Source organism: Coregonus clupeaformis, chromosome 19 (genome assembly GCF_020615455.1).
Source record: "Coregonus clupeaformis isolate EN_2021a chromosome 19, ASM2061545v1, whole genome shotgun sequence".
NCBI classification, from domain to species: Eukaryota; Metazoa; Chordata; class Actinopteri; order Salmoniformes; family Salmonidae; genus Coregonus; species Coregonus clupeaformis.
In genome coordinates this window covers 38,490,586-38,510,770 of record NC_059210.1, presented here as the reverse complement: position 1 = coordinate 38,510,770, position 20,185 = coordinate 38,490,586, and the positions used below count along the sequence as shown (strand labels likewise).

Genomic DNA, 20,185 nt, shown 5'->3' with positions numbered 1-20,185 from the left:
AGTTGACAAGGTTCCCTCTTTGCCCAAACCCAACCAAATCTTACACAGCAAATGAAGACAGAACAGAATAAATTAGAAAATAATTTAATATAAACACATTCAATTTCAACATACAAAAACAGTTGAAATACTTTAATCCTTGGCTCCTCCTCTCAAATACTCTTAACCATTATAATAATATTTTTGACAAAAACGAAATTGCACATGAGAACATTTAAACTAGTAGATGTTTGTGACTATCCTCGCCTAGTGATGCGTTTAAAGGATCTTCCCTGCTGGTCGACTGGCGGAGAGGAGATCACAGCATTCAGCAGTCTGGCTGGCAGTCTCAAAAATACACGGGTCAGTGATGAGAGGGGCCAAATATAAATACTTTTGCAGGCAGCCATTTTGTTGTCACCATGGCTGGCCCTTTAATTTTCATGTGGTTATTAATGTTTTTTTAATCACTTCTTAAAACAAATATAGAAATAAAATAGTCATTTATCTCTTCCCTTGGAAGACACCGGAAAACAAAAAGTTACACATACTGTAGATAGCAGCAGCGAGCGTCACTATTAGGGGAAAACATCCTTTAAAACACTCAAGACAGACGTACGTCAACATCCCTGTTAGGATGTTATAGTCTGTCAATTCCTCCAACCCCGTACATAAAGGTAAAAGGTTAAAATAAAAGCCAAACTAAAAACATGTAAATTAAAAATAAAACCGCAAAGATGTCACTTAGTTAGCAGGTCTATACTTACGTACATGATGTAAGGTGATATAACCCTGAGTGCGTGGCCCAGAGTTTGGACAGGGAGGCGGGAGTTCATTCATTGGCTTCAGGGATGAGCGAACAACCGTCCTGCGTAGGGGCGGACACCTCCCGACCGCCCAGAGAGAGTGCTACTGCGGGAGGGCTGCAGCAGAGTCTTCCCCTATCTGGCTAAACTAGGCAGTGGTCTGGTCTGGTCTGATAGGACTTAGATTGAATCTCGTTTTTTGGGGAGGGGGGTTGATCCCCAGTGCTCCTCTCCCTCCGTTTTGCTCAAGCCTAAATTTAGGGGCTCACTTAGACTCACTCCCACCTCTTGACACTTGTCAACAAGTTTCCTCAGTTTATCAGTTTTACCTCCCTCCGCAGCTTCAAACAGCAGGCGCTGGAAAGGGACAGAGGAGAGGAAAAGGGAAGGGGGGTAGGTGAACGTGCGTGCATTATCTGCCAGGTGGAACAAAAAAGTCTTAACGTTTTTCTGTTGAGGTGTGTGTGTTATAGAGATAGTATCGGCGGGGGAAATTACATCTTTCCATAGGGTGGCACACAGTGGAAGGTTTTGCAGGGCTTGCTGATAAAGAAGCCGGACCTACAACAAACAAAAACACCAAACGCGGGCGCCACATGTCAGTTTAGCGGAGGACAAGGACAAAACAGGAGAAAGAGCATGGAATAAGGTCAGTGGTTTTAGTGACTAGTACAGTTTTTACTCTCTAATACACCAAACCGTTACCAAGCAACAACATCCAACCATTCCATTTTGTCACCGTGGTCAGATGTAAGCCTTTTAACTGTCATACATTACATTGTGGGAACACTGATAATAGCCTGTAGGGAAGAAATAGATTACAACAAAATGAAGGGAAGATTATGGGACAGCTGGGTCAAGATAAATATGCAAAGTGGAACACCGACACACAAGAGGTTGTGACAGCAACACAGAATCAGCAACAGGTTAACAGAGCAACATGCATCATATACCGTATATCCAAACCACCCCCTGCTAACTTCCAGTCATATCTCCCTCCATGTTAATATCCCTCTCCCTAAACTATTACCTTCATCCATCCACTCCTTTACCAGTCTTTTACTCATCTCTCACTGCCCCTACTTATTTGTCTTTCATTCCCCCCGCCCGCCCACCCACCCACCCCTACTAACTCACCTCGGAGCGCTCCTTTAGTTCCCTCTCCACAGCGATCACTCTGCCGAAAAACACACAGCACAAAAGTCTGTCAGCACTTGAATAGCAGGCAATTCCTGCTATTCAAGTGCCTGTGCAGCAGCTTTTCAAAGCTGCGATTGAAGTTGGACAGAAGCTGCATTTTGTATGTGAAAAAGGCCATTTGAGAAGTGCATTAGAACAGTGAGAATCCATCTAGAAAAAATATTCACCTTGTTGCCATACCAGCAGCACAAGTGCTGTTCAGTGAAGAGGAGAGAGTTGGACTTACATTTTCCAGTTGGTCAGACAGTTTGGAACGCTACTGCTCAACATTCTGGCCTGGAATTTCAGATGTTCTATGTTTCCATCCTGCCATTCTTGATGTAGCAACCTATACAACAACAAATCAAACCTAACCGTCTGCACATTACAGGCCCTAGACAATAAATATTAGACCCAGCCATAACACTAGAACCTAGACAATAACATATTCCACAAACAGACAACTGCAGACGTAACCATACAACGACTAATATACCCAGCAGTCTAAACTTTAACAATAACAAGTCGCCAAAACATAATTCCAACTGGAATATATTTCCACTTCTAAAACCCTCAGTCCATGTCTAAGCAAGCATAAATAGTTAGCTACAATTGGCTCATAGTTTGTCTGCTGTGTGTATCGGGTGCTTTGTGTACCTCAGGGCAAGTTCAGCGTTGGTGGGCATGGTGTATCGTAATCTCTCCAGGACATGGGGGTGCTGGGTATGGGGCAGACAGCTCAGGTAGTGGGAGACAACCTGCCGAGCACAAGTCCAGAGGTTTGCAAATATGAAAACGTTTAAGTTAGGGACGCAAACAATGTCACAAACCGATGAAAGTTAAATGCTATCAATTCAAGGAGTCAATTCCTGACAAACAGAATCTGAGGGGTTAGGTGGATTTCTGGCAGTGGAAGCTGGTGGGAGGAGCTATAGGAGAACATGCACATTGTAATGGCTGGAATGAAATCAATGGAACGGATGTAGTTTCCATATGTTTGATACCATCCATTAATAGTCTCCCGAGTGGCGCAGTGGTCTAAGGCCTGGTTCAAATCCAGGCTCTGTCGTAGTCGGCCGCGACCGGGAGACCCATGGGGCGGCACACAATTGGCCCAGCGTCGTCCAGGGTAGGGAGTGGCCGGCAGGGATGTAGCTCAGTTGGTAGAACATGGCGTTTGCAACGCCAGGGTTGTGGGTTCGATTCCCACAGGGGGCCAGTATGAAAAATTCAAAAAATAATGTAGGCACTCACTAACTGTAAGTCGCTCTGGATAAGAGCGTCTGCTAAATGACTAAAATGTAAATGTAATTCCATTCTAGTCATTACAATGAGCACATCCTCCTATAGCTCCTCCCACCAGCCTCCACTAATTTCTGTGATCTGGTCCATGGCATGCAGTTATGGACTCCTGAGGTCACAGGTACGGGGAAGACAAAGGTTAGAAAACTTTCCGGATTGAAATGAGCTGACATGATTGCTTATACTACATTTCAGAGGCATGTTTGTTCTACATTATACACTGAGTATACAAAACATTAGGAACACCTTTCTAATATTCAGTTGCACCCCCTTTTGCTCTCAATTCGTCGGGGCATGGACTACAAGGTGTTAAAAGCATTCCATAGGGATGCTGGCCCATGTTGACTCCAATGCTTCCCACAGTTGTGTTAAGTTGGCTGGACGTCCTTTGGGTGGTGGACCATTCTTGATACACACGGGAAACTGTTGCGCGTGAAAAACCCAGCAGTGTTGCAGTTCTTGACACACAAACCGGTGCGCCTGGCACCTACTACCATACCTCGTTCAAAGGCACTTAAATCATTTGTCTTGCCCATTCACTCTGTGAATTGCACACACACACACACACACACACACACACAATCCATTTCTCAATTGTCTCAAGGCTTAAAAATCATGATTTAACCTGTCTCCTCCCCTTTATCTACATTGACTGAAGTGGATTTAACAAGTGACATCAATAAGGGATCATAGCGTTCACCTGGATTCAAGGGAAAATATTATTTTTTACATTTCTATCAGAACGTTCACAATGTTATTCCCTGCTGAACACAACCCAGTTACCTACCTTGTTGTGAAATCTGAAGCAGTTCCAGTACTGGGCCGAGCTGAACGGAACCTCAAGCCTGGACGGGACAGTTACTAGGCAACGCTGAACCAGATCTGATAACATCCGGAGCGCTCTGCTGTTGGAAGGGCTCCCAGCTAGCTTACTGCTGGTAAAGAGGAGATAACTGGAGACAGAACAGTTAGACCGTTAGTCAGGTTAGGTCTCTGGGCCCTCCCCCACCTGGATGTGTGGACATGATATTCCTATGGCAGCCCCTCTCAGAGGCTAGCTGCTAACCAACCACTGTGGTCTGATTAGATTAAACGTCATCCTGATTTAAGCCTGTACTCCCGAGGCCCTTTTATTTTACGCATGTCTGTTATCACTGCTATAAGGATCTTCAGATCTGGCTTGTTATGGCTTGACCCTCTTCAGAGGTGTCCCCTTCACCGCATGGGATGATCTTACTACCCTTATGGATGGCAATGGTGGGTGAAAGGCTGAATGCAATTGCAACGGACAAATGCTGACAAGTTGTTGTAAGACTTGACTCACTCCATCCACAGTTTGTGAAGAACATCCAGCTGCATTATGGCTCCCAGGGCTCTCTCGAAGGCATCAATCACCTCCCCTACATTACTGTGCACCCACTGCCACAGACTGCAAAACAAGACACCACAAAATTAAATATCGCCTGACTGTATGAAATTATTGTTATGATCAGGAAGCCCAACTGTCGTCATGTCGTCTTGTATTTATACATTTTTAATAACCTAATTATAAGCCTTTTATAAAGGTAACCTTATTGTAAACTGTTACCGATAAACGTTAACGACGGTGCATTGAACTGCCATATAAGAATAAGAACTGTGCTTGTGTCAGCCGGCATATCACATCACAATACTTACCAATGGACGAGGTTTAGGTAAGGCATCTGGTGGCTAAGCTGCTCTTTAAGTTGTTTTTTGATAACTGGGCCTCTTAGGATGTCCTCTGTTGGAATACAAAGGATGTACCTTGAAAATAAATGGAGATCACATTAATTCATGGAACATTGAACTGTATACCACTGTAGAACGGAAGCAACTTGGTTTATAAAAAGTCAGGTTGTTTTTGACGTTTTAGGAGTTAGGACATTCATTTCTGCTTAAGTTCTAGGAGAAAATGACCAACCGTAGCACATCCACAGGTTGCTGGTCACTTCTATCCTCGTCACAGAAAGACAGGACGAACCCTCGGAACAGAGGAGCGATGCAACTGGACTTCTCCTGTTCAGAGATATGATACAGGCTAGCTAGATCATGCTAGAAACTGTGTACAAGCAACTTGAAAGACACTCAAGCGAAAAATGGAAAGGAATCAGCTCTTAAATAGTGTTTTGGTAAATGTTCTTGTCATAAAAAAAATCCTTCTGTGAATCCTGTCAGAAATCTTAGTTGAAAAGACACAGAATGACTGTTAAAATGTAAATTGACAATGCCTTTCTTAATTGAAGGGGCTGGATACATAAAGTTGTATTGAATTGAACAGGAGCTCCACACAGCCCACAGAGAGAGACTGACCTGAGCCATGAGGAACTTGCAGGTGTGGTAGAAGACCTCTGCATTGTGTGGACACTGGGAAAGTGCCCGTAGCCACACCCCAACACCCTGCTCAACATCCCCCTTCCCCACATACAGGCCTGACAGGGCATCTAACAGGGCACAGGAGTGCGGGCACAGCGCCAACAGGGACTCGCACAGCTCAAGGCCCGCATCGTACCTACGGGATGCAAGTCATTTTTATGTTAAGACTAGCAGTAGATATTAGTAGAGTTTAAATGACACACCCACCCAACCACAAACGCACACACATTAACCTTTTACACTCGTTGGAATTTGCCGATAGGGGTAAATTGAAATGTTTCATATAGAAAAAATATGAAAAGCATATGCATAACCATGGTAGCAATTGAAAGGGAACAGTTTGGAGATATTGGGGAAATGATTAGACCAAAAGATGAGTACACAACAGTTTGCCTGACAAGACTGAATCCAAACATAATACTTGATTTTATGTGCATTTTAAAAGCATGTACTTTATGCCACATTTGTTGAACATAAGAATATTCCTGGTAAATGTGGGGTAGGTGCAACATAAGACCCCAAAAAATGACAAGGGTTTGAGTGAGAGGACTAACTGGTGTCTTCAAGTGGCCACCACACCTCTCCGAAGTGTGCACAGTTCCTAAGCAATTTCAACGCACTTTTAGGACTAAAAGAGTCATTAAATGATAAAGTGCTTTTATAAGCACGCCTAGCTGTGCCATTGAGGAACTAGAGCAAGCACATTTATAGTTGTTTTGTTTTCGAATACAACCCTGCATCCCTCTGCCATCACACAATTACTGGCGTTGTTTATGCAATCCAAAAACGTTCCATTATAAATTGCAATCTGGGTCAGGTGGGCATGGTTTCAAAGCTTGTTTTATTGCCAATATGAGTTATAAATGATAAAATACGATCTTGCAGTGTTAGGCTTTCACAAGGCAATTCAGAGAATTCAGGCAATTCAGAGAAACATATCGTAATTTGTGTCCTGAGTTAATTCAGGTGTTTGTTACGCGGCAAATTTACGCGGCAAATTTTCTTCCCAATAAACAAACATAGGCTCATTCTGTTCAGAACAACCCAGGGAATGATGCCATGTCATCTTGTAACTGTACATCAAACAGAGTGATAATAAACGTTGACACTGTATATGGTTTGGAAATGTGAAGTGCACATTTGGACTCGCGGGTGTTTGGCTTGCTTGTATGACATCAAAGCGGTATTTATTATAATCCTCAACATCTCATCTTCCAAAATACATTGAGTCCTCTTAAATTTACAGCATTTCACTCACTCAGACAACAAAAGTTCAGAACGGCTGTCAGTCAAAACCCATACAGCGCTGTGAAGAGAACCAGAGCTCTGATGTCAATTTACAGCATGTTACTGGGCTTGTTAGTGCCCAAATCAACCTGTATACGGGTACGAGTGTAAAGGGTTAATACCTTGCTTGTCCAAACACACAAACCTGATTTTATTGGGTTCCCCACACACACACACACCTAGCTAGCAGAATGCCAGCGTTGCGCTTACCTTCCCAGCAGGCTATAGGCAGTGATGAGGTTAGTGTGTAGAGGCAAACAGGCCAGGGTTCTTTCACTGGGAGGCAGAGTCTGGTCTGTGCACTGACGCAGTGCATCTGTAGGAATGAACAAACCAGTATGAAATCAATGGCCCTCTCTCTCAGCTGTCGACTTCAGAAAAACTGAAGACTAGTGACTGAGTGGAAATAGTATAACTGGAAGCATAATGGTTTTATGTGTCTAAATAAACTACTATTACCATGAGCAACTGTGGAAAAAGTAAACATTTAAAATTGTTTGAAAAAGCTAAGTAGGAGACCTGGAAAAAACATGGACAGTTTCTATGTGGGTGTTGTTGAACCCCGTGTTGTTGAACCCCGTGTTGTTGAACCCCGTGTTGTTGAACCCCGTGTCGTTGAACCCCGTGTCGTTGAACCCCGTGTCGTTGAACCCCGTGTCGTTGAAGCCCGGCTCACCTTCGAACACAGCGATTAGTGTGTCAGGCTCTGTGCGGACATCGAGCGGTGTTCTCCAGGGGAGGTCAAAGGCCTCGATGCTGACCACTCGGGAGGGATTGGAGTTAGCCGGGTCGTACAGGCTGGCCGGCAGGCGGTCAAACTCCATCAGGTGGATGAAGGATAGCCAGACCAGGCAGCGGTCACTTATGGTAAGGTAATCAGCAATGCACCGCTCAGTGACTGACTTCAAGGAATTCTGAAATGAACAGGTTATCGTTCGCCCTTGAGCATCTTGGGAACCTTGTGCATTTTGTATAGCAGTAGCTAATCCAAGAGTTATGAGTCAGTTTGGCCTGATTGTAGCAATAAGGTGTCATATGGCTTGGACCCGAATATTGATGTGTGCAGCTATATTGGCTGCACTCGAGGTTGTCTTTTTTGCAGTCTCTTACCTGTAGGATGGCCAGGGCGTTCTGTAGCCGGCCTGTGAACACACTGAGCTGGACCCTGTAGAGTAGAGACTCCAATAGCTGGAAGGACAGCCTCTCAGAGAGACCACTAGTCCCAGCACAGTCCAGCAGGTACTGCAGCAGACGACCACACACATAGTCCTTCCCCTCAAACGAGCTCTCCATGGTTAGGTACTAGGGAAGGAAAAAAGACAGCAGTTACATCTAGTCCTGCTGATATTCCTCTGTGCTATTTAACTAGGGACTGATTTCCACCTGGGACACCAGGTGTGTGGTAGTCTTCAGCCAATCAATAACGTCAAGTGTCCAAGGGAAATAAAAACCGTCAGGACTGCGGAACCGAAGGTCCTGAATTATGCACCCTACAGCCAGGCCTCAGAGGTGGACACACAAAGCCCTGTAGAGGAAATGGCCCACAGTAGGTTGTCAGAGGGTTGGTTGGACATGAGAACTTACACTCCACCAGACTTGGTAGTCGGAGGCGTGCTCCACAGCCATCTCACACATCTCCTGCACCTCATCCCTCTTCCCTCGGCGGGAGAACAGAGACAGGTAATGGCACCAGATCTCTGGGTTGTCCCGGTTGTCTTCCAGGGCCCGAGACAGAGTGTTCAACGCAGCGTCCAGGCACTCAGCCGCTGACCTACAAGGAAGCAACATAACACAATTTATTGCATTTCACACATTTGCATTTTCCATTTAGCCTAAACCAGGATTCAATCCCTTAAGGTTAAAAATACACTCAGTGACCAACTTAACACACCGGAGGGTCTGTATTTGAGGGGAATCCACTTACGTTTCTTTCTGGCCGAGATATTTGAATGCCAGTTTGATCCAGAGCTGTGCGTTGTGGGGGCTCTCTAGGACACTGGTCTCCAGGTTAGATATGTCGTCAGTCTCACTAATGAAGTAACGCTTGTCGTCTGGGGTCCCACACACATCCAGGGAAGCAGAAAAACTTATCTTGGAACAACCGTCTGTGACAAGGAAGGAAACAGACAAACAGCAGAGGTTTAAGGTCAGATCTCCAGGAGAAAAACAAACAACAACAGTTGTGTTCTGCACAACTGAAGAGAAGCTATCGCTGTGTTAGTGCTGCTTCCATTATTTACACTGCGCTTCAGATCAGTTGTAATTATGCTTTGAAGACTGGTTTGTTGCTGGGAGATGAGCCAACTGACTAACCAGTTCTCACCGTATTTGACTGGACCAGTGTCTCTACTCTCGTCCCAGCTGTCGTCCCCTGTGTTTGGGCTAGCCTGGTGAGCGGGCTGAGGCCTCCATCTCCTGAGATCCTTACACGTGGTGAAGGGAGGGACTAGACAAAACACAAGTTAGACACGTCAGAAGGGTTCTATTCTTGAACATTTTCTAAAAGAGTACATTAACTGCTCAATACAGTGTTCAACCCTAACTGCTAGAGTAAGAATGGTATGGACATCTCACCATGTCTTTTGCTTTCATTCACTTTGCTGACGAGTAGAACAGCCTTCTGGTCCATCCCCATGCGATCCTTGTTAGCCCCAAACAGCTGTTTGATGTACTTCTCTGAAAATAGGACAACCAATCAACCATTGTCAGTAAAAGCCTTAAACATGCATTTATCATGGAATAGATTCCAAAACGTGCACTATCAATCACCAATACATACATTCTAAGCTCAATGGTATTTCAATATTGCCAGATGGCAGTGTGGTTCTATTACCTGTGGCAACATTGATGTCATCAGTAGTACTGCTCTCGGAGCAGCCAATCAGGGCCAGGTTGTACGACAGGATATCCTGGAACAGCTGGTTTCCACCAAAAGTGCAGTTTCTCATGTGCTGCCTAAAACACAGACCAGATCACCCAGAGGAGGGAGGTGGGTTTGTTATAATGAAACAGACATGAGTCTAGATTCACATGCATGTTTACACACACACACACACTAAGAGGACTGACTTACCACTGGCAGTCATCGTCATTGCATGTGCCCGTGAGGTCGAAGCGACAGAAACATTTTTTGGGCGCTACAACGTTGCTGTAAGACACAGAACTGAGTGATAACTTCTCCTTGGTCCGAAAGTATGGACTGAACCTGAAGGCAAAAGAAGATGAGGTTTGATTGATGGCAAGATATTGTTTTTCTTGGCACGAGTAATTGGGAGCTACCCTAGTAGTGAACTAGCCACCTACCTATAAGACTTGAAGACCAGGAGAGGGCTGCGATATGGTCCAAAGGGGACAGGCTTCAGCTCGACACGGCCTGATTGGCCAGCCATGGTGTCCACATCCACCGATATCACCTGCACATTAAAGTAATGAACACAAACATTTCAGTCTCTCAACCATGGAGAATAAATGAAAAACATTGTTTTAGACCCGACAAGTGTGTTGTATGCTAGTCCAGAAACTGCACATATCAACCAAATAAGTAGTAAGAAGAAAAACTGTTTCAAGGCAGCATTTTTTAAAACCACAACCAAAGGAAATTTGAATTCAGCATTAGCGGGTCCAGTTAAAGTGATATATTATTATTATTATTATTATTATTATTTACCTTCCCAGAAGGGGGTTTCTCCACAGTGCCCCCTAGCGCCAGTAGTTCCCCCAGCAGCAGCTCTCCCAGCCTGGCCTGCTGCTGGTCCCTCCTCTGCAGGGCCTCCACATCTAGCCCCAGGAAAAGCTCCCCGGGCCCAGAGGCCTTAACCGTAACAGGCTTGGCTGGACTATCCTTGACCAGCCCAGCCCCACCAGGGTCCAGCTTAGGCTTGGTGAAGGAGCCGGTCTCTCTGAAGGAGCGTCTACGAACACTCCGGGCCGAGGGCGTGGCTGTAGCGGCAGGTTCCAGGTCGCTCTCCTCTGTCTCTGTGGGGTCGTCGCTGCTGACCAGGGTGAGTTTATCCTGGGTGAGGTCGTGCAGGGAGGGCTGGGGCAGGGGGAAGGGGCTGGTGGGGGGACCGCTGGGCTGGCGAGCCTTGGGGAGAGGGGTGGAGGTGGCCTGGGGTGGAGGGGGGTTCAGGGACAGCCCCTCTGTTGTGGAGGGCCTGGGACTCCTTGAGTTTCTGGATCTTGAGGGCGTATTCTGACTCCAGCTGCTGCAGACGCCGCTTCTGGGCCAGGAGGTCGGCGAAGTGCCTTTCTGAGCCGCGGGGGGCCACAGAGACTTCCACACACAGACGCTTCACAGGCTGAGGAGCGGAGGGTGAGCAGAGAAAGGGTTTAGAGAACTCTGGCCTTTACTTATGGCTGGTTCGTGTTTAGTAGAAAGGAAATGGGAAAATACATTTTGAAACAGAGGTGGTGTTACATGAATAAGTCCAATAACAATAAATTTCCGCTTCAAAACAATTTATGATGTGCCCTACTGGACATGTCCTTGTTGAACACGTCTATGTTTTATCAATCAACAAGCAAGGGCTCCGTCATGGTATAGTGTGGGTCGGTAAGGTGTGGTATGGTGCTCACCGAGGGGTGGCTGACGTCCGTGCGTCGTTTCTGACCCCCTGGCCTTCTGCCTGCCGCAGCCTGGGCTTGGACCAGCTCCTCCTCCAACTTCAGGCCGTTGTTCTTCTTCACTGAGACGCGGTGCTGAACACGATTAACCTATGGGGTGGGAACATACATGACAGACGTTAAAGGGTGGTAACAAATGACATATGAAAGCTGATACATAACACAACCTAATGACAAGTATGATAACTGCAATAATATATACAGTATATTTTATTTGTTATATCTCATCAGAACCTTGATTAGCTGAATCAGGTGTGTTGAGTGAAAACCAGCACACCCCTAGTATCTCTCCAATAGGAGGGTTGGTATGGCCACACCTGCTATATACACTTCCAAGGGCAACGGAAAGGAGAACTGAATTAAATGTGTCGTGTCCTTTACAGACATTACTTTAGCTTGGCATTTTCCCAACATTCCCAGTAGAAACATCTCCTATTCCATCATTCAGCTTCCACTGACTAAAACCCTCAGCCATCTGACTCATTGCTCTCAACATGCCCACCCAGACACAAATACCTCAGCTAGGAATTTACTTCACACTTCACAGCTCATTCCCATTTAATTTCATTCCCCCTGGGTTCCTTCCTGACTCTAACACCCACCTGTTCCTGGAGTCTGTTGAGGAGGGTCTTGTTGGCGCTGACTATCTTCTCTGAGGCCAGGAGCTGTTCTTTGAGCTTGGCCACTTTGGCCTCCGCTGCCTTCAAAGCCTCCTCCTTCTTCTGCTCCTGCTGTAAGAGCTGCCTCAGGATGGCCTCGTCCTTCAGGAGCAGGTTTCTGAGAGGAGGAGGGGTAGAGAGAGATGGAAAGCCATAAGTCCAAGTAATTCCCTAATGTGAGACAATTACTGAAAAGACCAATGTGTTTGGGCATCAGCCTTCGTCAAGGTGTTTTTTTCTTCTGGTGTTTGAGGCACTGACCCGTGTTTGGTCAGCATGGTCTCTGCCTCGGTCAGCTGTAGCTCGACCGCTGCCTTGGCAGCGAAGTCCACATCGGGATCAGAGCCTGCAGGAGAGGGCACACCTCGGGGACTGTGGTCCTTCAGAATCTTCTGCTTCTCCCTACTGCAGTCAGACAACAAATAAAACAGTAAGAAATTTTTAGATTTCAGTGAGTATAGTCCATTCTGTTCCATCAGTGACATTTTAAAGAAATATCCTCCCTCACTTTGGTGCCATTAATATTGCACTGCTGGTTAATGAATCATTAATGAATGTTATATCCATAGACAATGCCTGGGTGGAAAAACTACATATCACTTTGTCAGACAATCCTCTGAAAACTATACCTGGCTATTTCTTCTTTGAGCAGCTGATACTCCTCCTTCTTCTCGTCAGATAGAGCCTCTGGGGTTCTGACTGGGTTGTTCTCCTTCTCAGGTCCTGTGGTCGGTTTGGGTTTCGCTGCCTGGAAGTTGAGAGAAAGAGCATTACAGCCTGTCACCCTTCAACCACATACAATTAGCACACTTGCGCGCATCTCAAATTAAGATTCTGCCATTCGTATATAAATTGAGAGGATGTCCTCAGAGGCCAAACTGTTGGACCACACACACACGTACGTACCTCTGCATTCCTGCGTGCCTCCTTAATCATGAACTCCAGGCCTCCAAAGACAGACTGTGTCTGTGTAGAACTGCTGCAGGCCTCCATGTCTGAGTCACTGTCGTCTGAACCGTTCAGTTGTACCACCACAGCCTTGTGCCGTGGGAGCTGGGGGAACAATAAAACGTATGATTTGAACCGACTTCACAACTCAAAATCAATTAATCTCAAAATAGGAGTGCCAAGGTCACCTCTGTCTTATTCATTCTGATCTGAAAGGCCAAATGTATCCTATAGCAGCCCTCCTACTCTGGGATGCTTTGTGAATACGGGCCCTGGGATGCAGTCTAAGATGAGCTTATTGTTCAAGGGTGACAAACCACAGAGCGCTCTGGGAACATAGCTGAGGCCGGGTGTCATTGGGCACACATGTGCTGCTGTAATGTAATGTTGCCTATGGCAGCCAAGTCATTGTTCTCATAAGACGACACTACAAAAAAGTAGCATATGTCATTCTTGGAAAATATGACTTTGAAGTTAAACATTTTCAATAGAGCATATTTTAAAACATGTTTTTCAGCACATGCAAGACAACGAGACAGTTTTCCATTCAGAGAAGAATCAGTCACAAATCCACTGACTTATTTTTTCTGCATATTTCCATGACAGTGTTTGAAACGGTTTGGAATATAGGTGAACAGAATGAACGCTATTCCGTAAAATTGTGGTAGAAAGTGAGAAAGAATGAAAGCTCTTCAGGACTTTGTGGGTTTTAAGGAATGTGAACTATTTGGATCTCTATGGTTTCTTCGCCTGGCTAGGAGGGTAGATATGTGGCCATCACTCAATGGTTTGATTTCCTCCTATGGTATTATCCTTACCATCAGTAGCAGCCTGGGAAGGTGGTGCCCACGGCTGAACTTGTTGCTCCATGGCTGGGGTGCTGTGTTGAGGCTGACCACACTAGGGTTGCTCCTGGGCACAGGTTGGACCAGACTGACCAGGACGGAGGGAGGGGGGGGGCCGCTGTCAAGGGTCATATCCTACGGGGGGAGGAATACATTTTTAAAGCCAGATTCACATTTTACATTTACATTGTAGTAATTTAGCAGACGCTCTTATCCAGAGCGATTTACAGGAGCAATTAGGGTTAAGTGCCTTGCTCAAGGGCACATCGACTGAGTTTTTCACCTAGTCAGCTCGGGGATTAGAACCAGCGACATTTCGGTTACTGGCACAACGCTCTTAACCACTAAGGTACCTGCCGCCCCATTCACCAAGTCCACTGTTCAAAGACAATGCTCTGCTGTAGAACAGGAAAACGATATCGTGATTGAGTTGCCCATCTGATATAGCAGGGTACTGAGATAAGTTTGAACATTGTTTAACACCTGTAAATTAACAGAAGAGTGAAAAATATGCATCTTCTGTTGAGAGGAATTAACTTTCCAGAGTATGACTATGACTTAAGGGAACCCTCCTCTACTCCTAACACAATACAGATAACACAGGCATGTCACTTTGCCCTCTTATGGAGCCATATAGTGTTGTACCTCGGGCAGTGGCACCTTCTTGTTGGTCATAGACATGAGGCAGGTCTCTCTAAGCAACATCTCCTCTTCCTCTTCCTCGTCAGCGAACGGCGGCTTTGGGGGAGGCTCCAGCTCATCCGGGGGTGGGGGCATTGGGGGTAATGGTGGAGGGGCCGCAGATGGAATGACGGACAGGAAACGCGGCTGTCCCAAATCCTGGAAAGAAAGAGGAAGCTGGTTTGTTACCCCTATAAGAGTTGCATAGAACAGTCCTTGTTTAGAGTTTGGGCTGGAACGTACCATTCTGCATTGAGTGGGGGATTCCATACGGAAAGGCATGGGCATGTGACTGAAGCATCCTGGGATCTCAAATGGATCATGTACTGGAGAAGACGCTGAAAGAGAAGATGACAGAATGTTATACAATCAGATTCAGCCATAGAAATAAAACTGCCAAACATTGCAATAAGAGGCCTGGATTGATGGCCAAGTCCTTAGCTATAAACAATCATTTCACCATGTTGGAGGGGTTCTATAAAATCCCTTCAGAAATGTTCAACAGTGCAGTGAGTGCATTGGCAGGTGAGCTGGTTGCTCACCTGGAGAATTGGTCTCACTATCAGTATCCATGGCAACCTCGTCATAGTTGTCATACTGGTAGAGGTTCCCTGATGTGTCCAATCCCTGTTTACCAGAATACTTCCTGGTGTGGTCGCTGTCCTTGGACTGAGATTGATACACAAATGACACATTTCAACTTAGGCCCTCACATTATCTATTTTTCAATCATTTTGCATGTCCATGCCACTGACAGTAATGTAGGAGAGCTCTATTCCAATAGAGTTAAGAGAAAGAACCCCACACACCACATTAACAGATGTTAAGCAGAGACTATACAATTTTAAAAGGTTCACATATAATTGAAGGCATCAGATAACCTAAATGAAATGCCTAGGGGGTAGGGGGCAAGGTCTTTTTTCAGGATCTTTCTCTCCCTGCCAGTCTTACCTTGCTCCGGTTGCGCAGCAGCGGCGGCTTGGACCCGCCCACCAGCTTCATGAAGCGGTTGTACTGCTCGTCCTGATTGGACAGGTCCCGGATCTTGCGGATCTCTTCCTCCCTCCGGCGGCGTTCCTCCTCCTCCTGTCTCCGCTGCTCCTCCTGGTCTCTCTCCTGTTGGAGCTTCCACGTCCTTAGCTGCTGCTTTCGGAATGCCTGCTTGGCGGCCGAGCCTAGGGGATCAAAACCTATTTACTTTACTTAATCGCACATGGCAGTCACTATACATCACTAAATTACATAAATATTTACAGAGCTAAAATGCATTATTAAAATACACAAGAACCAAGATGTGACCAACATTTCCAAAACCAGAATGTCATTGTGATGGAACGTTTGGTGCCAACATTGAGGACAGTTCAGATCTGAATAAGCAGAAAGGCCCTCCTCACCTGGGCTGACTGTCTTCCTCCCATGATACCCCTTGACCGGAGCTTTGCCTTTCTCCGCTGGAGGCTTAACCCCAGCCTTGGCCTTCTCCTGGGGCTTGTTGGCCAGAGCTTTGGCCTTCTCCGAGGCAGCAGAGGCAGACCTGGTGGTGACTCTGCCCCTCTCTGGTGGTGTGGCACTGGAGGCAGAGGAGCTGGAGGTCTTCTCCTGGGAGGGCTTGGCCTTGGTGATCTTATCCTTGCTCTCCTTCATCACTTGCTGTTCTTTCTGCTGCCACTTCCTGCTGGCTGACTGCAGGGCCAGGAGACGCAGCTGCAGCTCAGACAGGTCCTCATCTTCATTTCTCCCCTTCACTTCAGGCTGCAGGGAGACAGAGGGGGAGGGCCGCATGACCAGGATCCTAACTTGACATACACACACACACACACACAACTCAAACGTTGTGTCAATGGACATCTGGACAAACGTTCAAAAGAGCTGCAAACACACACCTCAAGTTAATATTTGTGCCTTGAATGGCTTACTCTAGATGCCATGCCTTAAGGGGATAGTTTGAGATTTTGGCTTTTAAGCCTTTTTTCTACATACCCAGAGTCAGATGAACTCATTAATCACATTTCCATTCAGTTTTTAATGCGAGTAAAGTCATACCATATAAAAACAACAATCACGAAAGCTGTGATGGAAACAGGAAGTTTCGGTAATTTTTTTAAAATGCAGACAGATAATTTGTTTGTTCGACATGGTGGGATTTATGTAGGTAAAATGTATTATGCAAGAAATGGTGGTGGAAACTCCTTTATGCGCAAATATTGATATAATAACCATCCTATCGAAGTCAACTTTGAGTCACACAATGATATGGTTTGTGGCCCTCCCACTACGACTTGGGAAACCATGCAGTTTATTAGGCTACAGATTCAATAAATTATAAATAAACTTCACAGGATGGTGAAAGTGCACGGTGATCTTGATGCTCCTTTCCAATAAATATCGATGGTCTTATTCTGGTGACATGATGATCGATGCTTGACTGCCGTTTAACAACTAAACATATTCTTGCTCTTATCCATAATAATCTCATCATGTAGACTAGCCTTCCCACACAGCCTACCCACACTGTATCTGCTAGCTGTTGGCTGGAGCACAGGTGCCAAGACCGGAGTTGGCAAATTTGCTATTTAACGCAAAAGTTTGTGACAAAACTATCGGTAGAGTTGAAAATGCGATGGAAACACATTGAACTTTAGATTTTTATTCGGTACATGAAAACTTTAGTGAGAATGTACATTTTGTGTGCACTACGTCATCACGCACTGATTTTTATCCGCAACAAGTCAGTTTGGTGGAAACACACTACTGGTGGGAAAATGTGCATATTTTCTTTGTGAGGATTTTTGAATATTCGCATGAAAATCTGTCGCCAATTGGATGGAAAACTAGCTACAGATACCATTTTTCTCCCTCTGTGTGCAGTTTGAAGGTCGTTTCTGGAATTTCTAACTAGCTTTAGCGCAATAACGAAGTATACGGGATCTGCTAGTGTTAGCACAATCAACTAGCTGATCCCATAAACTTCCAGTCATTGCACTAACGCTAGTTAGCAATGGCTTCAGAAACTACCATAAACTTCCGTCAAACTGCACACAGAGACATAAAAATGGTATCCACGAGGTCACCTGACTCTGGGTAAGTAGAAAAAACAGGCTTTATTGCCTTATTATTATAATTTTTTAACAGATTCATACCTTGACAGGGGATTTAGCGGAGTCCTCTGATGATTCCCTGCAGCAGACTTTTGCATCCTTCTCCCCCTCTTTTTCATCTGCCTCTTTCTTCACACCATCTTTTTCCTCCTCTCCTGAAAAGACAGAAGAGAGCAGTGACACTATCAAGAGCAGTGACACTATCAAGAGCAGTGTGCAGGTTTCTTCTTTTTTCTCATCTTATTCAACTGTTACCATGCACCTGCAAAAAAGATAGCTCAGATGTGCGAGTGCCTTTTGAATTTTGAACACTGTGGCTAATAAAACAATACATTATTGATTATAGTCAAGTCTTATCTGCTTCACGGTGTTGCCTTAGTTTGTGTTACCACATTGCTGCAGTGTTGTGTTATATAGTGGCTTTGTTACACACCTTTGGGAGTAGCAGCCGGGATAGCAACTGGTTCAACAGGACCTTTTTCACTCTCCACGTCACTGTCCTCCTCCTCTGAATCTTTGTTTTCCGTTTTTATTTTGAGCGCATCAATTTCTGCAGGAGTGAGGAGTTTCTGACGTAGAGGTTTGAGGTTGAACGCCTGAAAACCCCTTTTCTCCTCTGTCTTCTCTGGGCCTGGTGGGTCCCCTGCAGCAGCTTCATTGGGAATACTGTTAGTGTCGGGTAATGGCTCGGTTAGGGGAATACTTGCAGAGACCTCAGCCTCGTTCTGAGCTGGCAGGTCTTTGGGCTTCAGAACCAGGTTTTCTTCTTTTCTAATACATTCCAGCTCCAGCTGAATCTGCTTGTACTTCGTGAGCAGATCCTCGAAACTCTCGTCAACACCATTCTCGATTTTGGCAGCATTGTTGTTGTGCATCATCTGTTGGTTTCTTACCTGATTCCTCCCCATCATTACCTTCTCTGAGGTCAGGGAGTGAAGGAAAGGCACAATTAATGAGTCTGATGAGTTTGACTACAGACAGACTTTGACCCTAATAGCTAAATGTATTTAGATCCTAAACCCATTTCCAGCTCAATAACCCTGGGTATTTTGTTTTTAACTCAAAAAGCGATTAAATCAATTGAGTCTTGATGATAGGGAGGGGAATGCTGTGTAATGATCAAATGTCATTACAAAATGGCAGATCCAGATGCAATATGACTACACTGAAATCGAAGGCCTATATGACTACACTGAAATCAAGGCCTATTGAAGGCTAGTAGCTACAACCAGCCAAACAGAAAGACATGTTACAATGTGTAGTTACATTTGTTAGGCTTTTACCTTAACATTGTATCACACACTTTACAATCACATAGATGTCATGAGATGAATGCCAAAGGATACGTTTGTTTCTCGAGGGAGATTCTTTCTTGTTACTGTGATTCTCCCCGGGCACATAACGACCAGGGGGAGGCCTACCAGCCTCTCTCCCTCCCCCACATCCGTCTCCCCAGCCTCCTTGTCCCCAATCCCCGCGACCGTCATCTGGTTTCCCCTGGTGCCTCAATCGACCCAGGGCTGTGTGACTTCGTTCCCAGAAGCTGGAACGCGGGCTCTGGTCACAGCGAGGCCCCAGTGGTAACCGGACGGGTCCACTTGGTCCGCCTTGCTGTCTGTGGTTCGCGGTAAAGCCGGAACTGAGCGAATGAGGTCCGCGGTTGTATGGAATTAAAAGTCGAAAATCTGTAGGATGGCTACCCATGATAGGTGGTAAAGTTCGTGCCGGTTTTTTCGATTTCCATGTATTTCGTGAGGAGTTGCTGTTATTCATGGTAGTAGGCCTCGTTGTACCCTGCTGCTGTACAAGCACATTTTCGTCTGTGTCATCATCGCAGATCTCTCCGTCTTCGAGCTCCCCTTCTTCTCTCGGAGACCGATTGCTTGAATTTGAATCCATTGTGTAGTCTAATCGAGTGTGATAGTAGTTAGATTAATACTTAAACGCACAACATCTGTTTATAATTACAAGATCGGATTTATAAATCGGTTGTTATGCCAATATTAACGAATATAAAGCTAACTAGCTACGCTCTTCCTCTTTCCACTTCTGCCTCGCTAATCTCGCTTCTCGCGATACTTCCTTTTCCACTTGAACAAAGAGCCTTCTTCTTCTTCTTCTTCTATGAGATCATGGCGGTCCGCAAACAATCGTTCAAGTGCATGCCGCCAACTATTGTGCTGGAAAGTACGATCAATCATGATCTGCCCAATTCTGTTCTACCAGATGGCGTAGCAGTGCGGTCGTGTACTATTATTATTTAATTTTTTTGTCATTTAGCAGACAATGTGTGTACTATGTGTGTGTCCATGTAAATAGCCTCACTCAATGTGGAACGGATTCTATTATTGACTTACCTTTTATCTATAATCTCCAGTTGAAAC

General features: G+C 45.4%; 1 protein-coding gene across 1 annotated transcript; it reads right to left on the bottom strand.

Moving 5' to 3' along the window:
* Positions 1-68: 68 nt before the first annotated feature.
* LOC121559020 (zinc finger C3H1 domain-containing protein-like) lies at positions 69-19,862 on the bottom strand. The gene is given in 36 exon segments (XM_041872315.2): positions 69-1,142; positions 1,284-1,346; positions 1,923-1,962; positions 2,212-2,313; positions 2,622-2,722; positions 4,054-4,219; positions 4,591-4,695; positions 4,944-5,051; positions 5,209-5,339; positions 5,439-5,796; positions 7,158-7,263; positions 7,624-7,861; positions 8,058-8,249; positions 8,532-8,718; positions 8,872-9,052; positions 9,271-9,393; positions 9,522-9,623; positions 9,781-9,902; positions 10,021-10,152; positions 10,251-10,360; positions 10,615-10,991; positions 10,993-11,245; positions 11,523-11,660; positions 12,173-12,347; positions 12,491-12,634; positions 12,859-12,977; positions 13,136-13,282; positions 13,996-14,157; positions 14,668-14,862; positions 14,947-15,041; positions 15,246-15,372; positions 15,655-15,893; positions 16,098-16,455; positions 17,844-17,956; positions 18,235-18,720; positions 19,148-19,862. Coding segments are annotated over 36 exon segments (6,525 nt in total). The 5' UTR covers positions 19,701-19,862; the 3' UTR covers positions 69-965.
* Between the last annotated feature and the right edge of the window lie 323 nt (positions 19,863-20,185).